Source organism: Papilio xuthus, unplaced genomic scaffold, assembly GCF_000836235.2.
Source record: "Papilio xuthus unplaced genomic scaffold, Pxut_1.1 DF827680.1, whole genome shotgun sequence".
Taxonomy (NCBI): domain Eukaryota; kingdom Metazoa; phylum Arthropoda; class Insecta; order Lepidoptera; family Papilionidae; genus Papilio; species Papilio xuthus.
In genome coordinates this window covers 1,141,325-1,145,811 of record NW_013530969.1, presented here as the reverse complement: position 1 = coordinate 1,145,811, position 4,487 = coordinate 1,141,325, and the positions used below count along the sequence as shown (strand labels likewise).

General features: G+C 33.6%; 2 protein-coding genes across 3 annotated transcripts; both read left to right on the top strand.

The window, feature by feature from the left end:
* The first annotated feature begins 510 nt into the window (after positions 1 to 510).
* LOC106117055 (histone-lysine N-methyltransferase SETMAR) lies at positions 511 to 1,518 on the top strand. The gene has a single exon (XM_013311128.1). The coding sequence runs from the start codon at positions 679 to 681 to the stop codon at positions 1,501 to 1,503; it is 825 nt and encodes a 274-aa protein (XP_013166582.1). The 5' UTR covers positions 511 to 678; the 3' UTR covers positions 1,504 to 1,518.
* Positions 1,519 to 2,262: 744 nt separating this feature from the next.
* Positions 2,263 to 4,474, top strand: LOC106117418 (THO complex subunit 4). Of its 2 annotated transcripts, none has more exons than XM_013311724.1 (3): positions 2,263 to 2,479; positions 2,600 to 2,887; positions 3,243 to 4,474. In XM_013311724.1, exons 1-3 carry the CDS (start codon positions 2,452 to 2,454, stop codon positions 3,989 to 3,991), a joined length of 1,065 nt encoding a protein of 354 aa, XP_013167178.1. In that variant the 5' UTR covers positions 2,263 to 2,451; the 3' UTR covers positions 3,992 to 4,474. The 2 variants fall into 2 exon arrangements, with proteins under 2 accessions (XP_013167178.1, XP_013167176.1); XM_013311722.1 differs by having other exon boundaries at positions 2,600 to 2,986.
* Positions 4,475 to 4,487: the final 13 nt, after the last annotated feature.

Here is a 4,487-nt window from a genome sequence, read left to right as displayed (position 1 = left end):
CAACTGTCCTATACCTACTTCAGCTAAACGAGCCTATTTCATCTTTGTTGGGTGACATGACATGAGACCAGTAGTTTATAGAGCGAGAAATAGATGGCAGGAGAAACAATTAGCCCATTGCATGTCTATTATTAATGATTTTGATTCAATATTGATTTAAGAACGCAGTAAATTATATCTTAACATGATTAAGCACAAAATTTATTTCGTTTAGCATAAAAATTGAAATTCATGATCTTTTTAAAGTAGGGAGTTTCATAGAGAATGTTTCCTTCTTTATGCTTTTCCCTTTCCAAGCTGATCTTTATATTCATGGATAAGAAGTGACTTGGGAAAGACATTTCCTGCTTTATTATATTAAAAGCATCAGTTACAGTTATTGAAATCAATTACATAAATACGCACATAATTTTAAAGCCCGTCCATAAAGACATTTCCCTATTCAGTAAAACCAAAAAATATAGAGGGAAGCTCTATGATAATCATTACCTCAGCCCCCCCTTTCCGAGTCTGAGATGTTTGACGTTGATAGATATTTCGATTTGTTTTGAAAACGCGAAATATTAATGTTTTTACGTTTATAGTTTTGTTTAATAGATTAAGTTACATGATTTTGATAAAATATCTGAAATAGTAAACATTTATCTGTCTTCTGCTCTTCAATACAGACAAAAAAACATGAACGATCATTATGATCACACTAGTCCTGACCTAATATATGTTGTTGAAAATATACCAGGGCCAGCAGAAGACAATGAAGAATATGAAGAACTGTTTAACAACTACAACTCACAACTTTCATATAAGTGTGAATGTATAGGAAGTTGCATAAATGAAAGTTGCTTTTGTATACATAACTCTAGGGGAAAGAATTATAACTTTTCAGATATTAATAACTTGAAATCTTACAAAATTATTGATAACAAGAAAAGTGATAAATCAATATTTGAGTGTAATGATTTATGTTCATGTATCAGATACTGTGGAAATAAGTTAGTACAAGAAGGCCCTCTAGAAGGCTTGTTTGTAAAACCCTGTTATGTTAAAGAGAAGGGCATGGGCTTGTTCACTAAACACCTTATAGATAAAGGCTCCTACATATGTGAGTATGCAGGAGAAATTATAACAAAATCACAAGCCCTTAAAAGGCACCAAATAAATGTCAATAACATGAAAATGAACTTTATATTTTGTTTAAATGAATATTCCAATAATAAAGTAACGCAGACTTTTGTTGATCCATCCAGTTTTGGTAATATTGGACGATATATTAATCATAGTTGTGAACCAAATTGTTTCATCGTACCTATCAGAGTCAATACTCCATTACCAAAACTTGCCATCTTCAGTCTTACTGAAATTTCCGCTGAACATGAAATAACAATAGACTATGGATCAAAAACTTGCAATGATCTAAATATTGAAGTCAATGTGCATGGTAGAAAACCATGTTTGTGTTATAGTAACAATTGTAAGGGTATTTTACCATATGATTTGTATTAAATACAAATAATTATCAAAAGTATGGTTTTACTTTTTAACATCTTTTTATAATAAGATTAAAATACAAACGTATAATGAGAGACAAGGTAGATTGGAAAGAAAATAACCTTTGCTCTGTTCATATAGGACAAATAGTATCTGTTTAATTAAGGAACATATCCACAATTCATTGATTAGTGATTGCTATGGGTAGTGGTCAATTAATATCAAATCTTATTTAATAATGCCAAGAATAGAGAAATTTAAGTTTCTATATGTTTTGAGTTTGCCTGTACTAGCCCTTTATTTATCCCTCTGTTACAAGCTAGAAGCCTGGTTTAGGGACCCTAACTTTCTTACATGGTGTCTTGTATTGCCAATGTCAAAAAACTCATATTTACAACATTTGTAATGGAACACAAGAGTAGAGTGGAACATATTAATATAATACAAGTTTTTCTTAGAGAGGCGCTGTTATTGCTGTTGGTTAGAGGCTTAGGTAAACCAACTTATAGACCGATAAGATTATTATTTGAGTATAAGTCAAATTTAGAAAGCCCACTAGCGCCCTCCTGTGAATTTCAAATAATGTGTTACAAAATCCTTTTCGTGCCGTTGCTGTCATGTTACGTTTTTCTTTTACTCTATTTTCACAACTTCACAACAAAATACAAAGCTTTTCTGTTACAATAAAGTATTTTTCAATAAAGATTTTTTTATTTTCTCTTTAATGTGATACTTGCATAGATAAGCATGCACTTCACATCTGGCAACTTATATACTCTTTGGAAATTACCTCCATTCAATGTTTATAGAAGCACATTTATTTTACCTATTTTCTCTATTTTTGTAAGTTTATGATAAAGTTTGATCGTTAGAACAACGATTTTATGCTTGCGCTTTAGTATAATACTAATAAAAAAGACCCGAAGTGAATTATTTGGCGTGGATAAAAATAATTGTGACACCATGACTGATTCAGTAAATATGTCATTGGGTACGTAAATTTTATACAAATATTTTCCAACAAGTTTCTAATAAATGTTGTTTTAAGATCAAGTCATAATTAGTATTTGATTCTAGTGATATTTTTATCAAAGTTACAAAATCTTTTTAGATGACATAATAAAACAAAACCGCACAAATAAATCCCGAGGAAGAGGCGGAGGAACCATACGTGGTCGAGGCGGCGGTGGTCGCAGAGGTCGCGGAGGCGGACCAGCGCGGCCTGGTACTCCTGGTACACGCCAAGGCCGCAGCGGTGGCCGGTCACAGTCGCGCGGTCGTTCACAATCTCGTGGCCGTTCACAATCTGGCGGTCGTTCGCAGTCAAGGAATCGTTCTCGGTCGCGCCAACAGCGACGTTCATCTTCACGGGCAAGATCAGCGTCCAGATCGCGATCAGGTATAAGAGGTTTAACTCCAAAAGGAAGAGCTGGCCTTGAAGAACAAAATGATATGCCTCAGCTAGTGAGAAGAAATAATTTTCGAGGCAGAGGGAGAGGTATGGTAGAATTTTGTAGACTACTATCCTAACCAAGTATGTGTTTCAACAAGACAAAAAGTAAAAAGTCTAAAGCTCCAATCATATTGCATTTTCAACTAATCATAGGTCAATTTTTCTTGTATACTTTTATATAAGGTAAAACAAGGCCCATTTTTTGTCCAAAATGATCCAACTGTTAATTACATCCTGTCAATGTTTTTTTCTTGATCTCTATGATTAAAGGACACAGTGAAATTTTATGAAATTGTTTCAGGAGGTATTCAAACCAGACTTCTACGGAGTAATTCGAATTCTCGAACACAAAATGGAATCCATAGTCGGCTTGGAATTACAACTCGCAGGGGCGGTGCTAATAACACTTATCGACCACTTGCTGTTGCTAAAAGGGGTATTGCAAAGCGGGGTCAAGGATTTGCTACAAGAAATAAATACAGCAATGTGGGACTACGTTCTGACCAGATTATTAAAGAGCAAAGACAAAATCTTATGTTGAATAATTCAATCATAAAATCACAGACATTTACAAGGTCTAGACGTAACTCCTTCAATTCACCCTCACAGCTTACAGTGAGTGTAGCAAATGATTTTGCAAAAAGACGCAGAAATAGTGTAGGAAATGGTAATTATTTAAATTCGCAAAGCCTAGCACAACTTAATAATCAGTTTGGCGGGTATAGAACTCGACGCGGGCCAGGTAGTGTAAAATCAATGGGTTCCAATAGATCAAACAGATCTAGTCGATCCAACCAATCCAATACTAGTAACAGGTCACGCGGTCGAGGGCGAGGCCGTGGAAGGGGTAGAGGGGTTAACCGTGGGGTTGGTCGTAAATTTGTGAATAAACAGATTCTCAATCCTAAATTACAAAAAGAAATTGCTGCTATACAGGGAAAAAGTTTGGGAACCAATTCAAGTGAAAGTGAGGTCCCAATTGGGGTTAATTTTACCCCCACACCAGCAGCTACTGCACAAACCTTGCATCAGAGGTTTGCTAGCGCCTAATTTAGTTTGGCTAAAATTAATAAATGACTTGCTATAAATTACACTATTTAATAATAGAACAGAAGCAAATAACAAAATAAATACAGCTTTGACATAATATAATCTCCAGTTTTGTGTGTGTTTGAAGATTAACTTGAACTAGTATGTATTTAGTATTTAGGCTATCCACTTATACATTGGTCCCCATTTATAGCACTATATTGTATTACAGTTAGATAAATGATGAATAAAAAAACTTATAATTTAAAATTTCTTTTAAAAGTTGTAAAAAAAATATCCAAAATATTACTTTTTTTTCACTATTAATTAGCATAATGAATATAACGAGAAGATTGGATTGGATTAAGGTTTAGAGTTCTCTAACTACATTTAATTTCTTTACCTTAAAAAATTGGTCATGTTTTTTCAATAAATTTTAAACATTCTCTAGATATTGACTAAACATGATTTGATTAACTTGTTGACAATTTGTATTTAGATGTAAGGTTATTAAGGA

Coding starts and splice junctions, on each gene's coding strand:
- LOC106117055 (XM_013311128.1), top strand. CDS start 679: ATGAACGATCATTATGATCACACTAGTCCTGACCTAATATATGTTGTT.
- LOC106117418 (XM_013311722.1), top strand. CDS start 2,452: ATGACTGATTCAGTAAATATGTCATTGG. Junction 2,480..2,599: donor TTCAGTAAATATGTCATTGG/GTACGTAAATTT, acceptor AAATCTTTTTAG/ATGACATAATAAAACAAAAC. Junction 2,987..3,242: donor TTTTCGAGGCAGAGGGAGAG/GTATGGTAGAAT, acceptor AAATTGTTTCAG/GAGGTATTCAAACCAGACTT.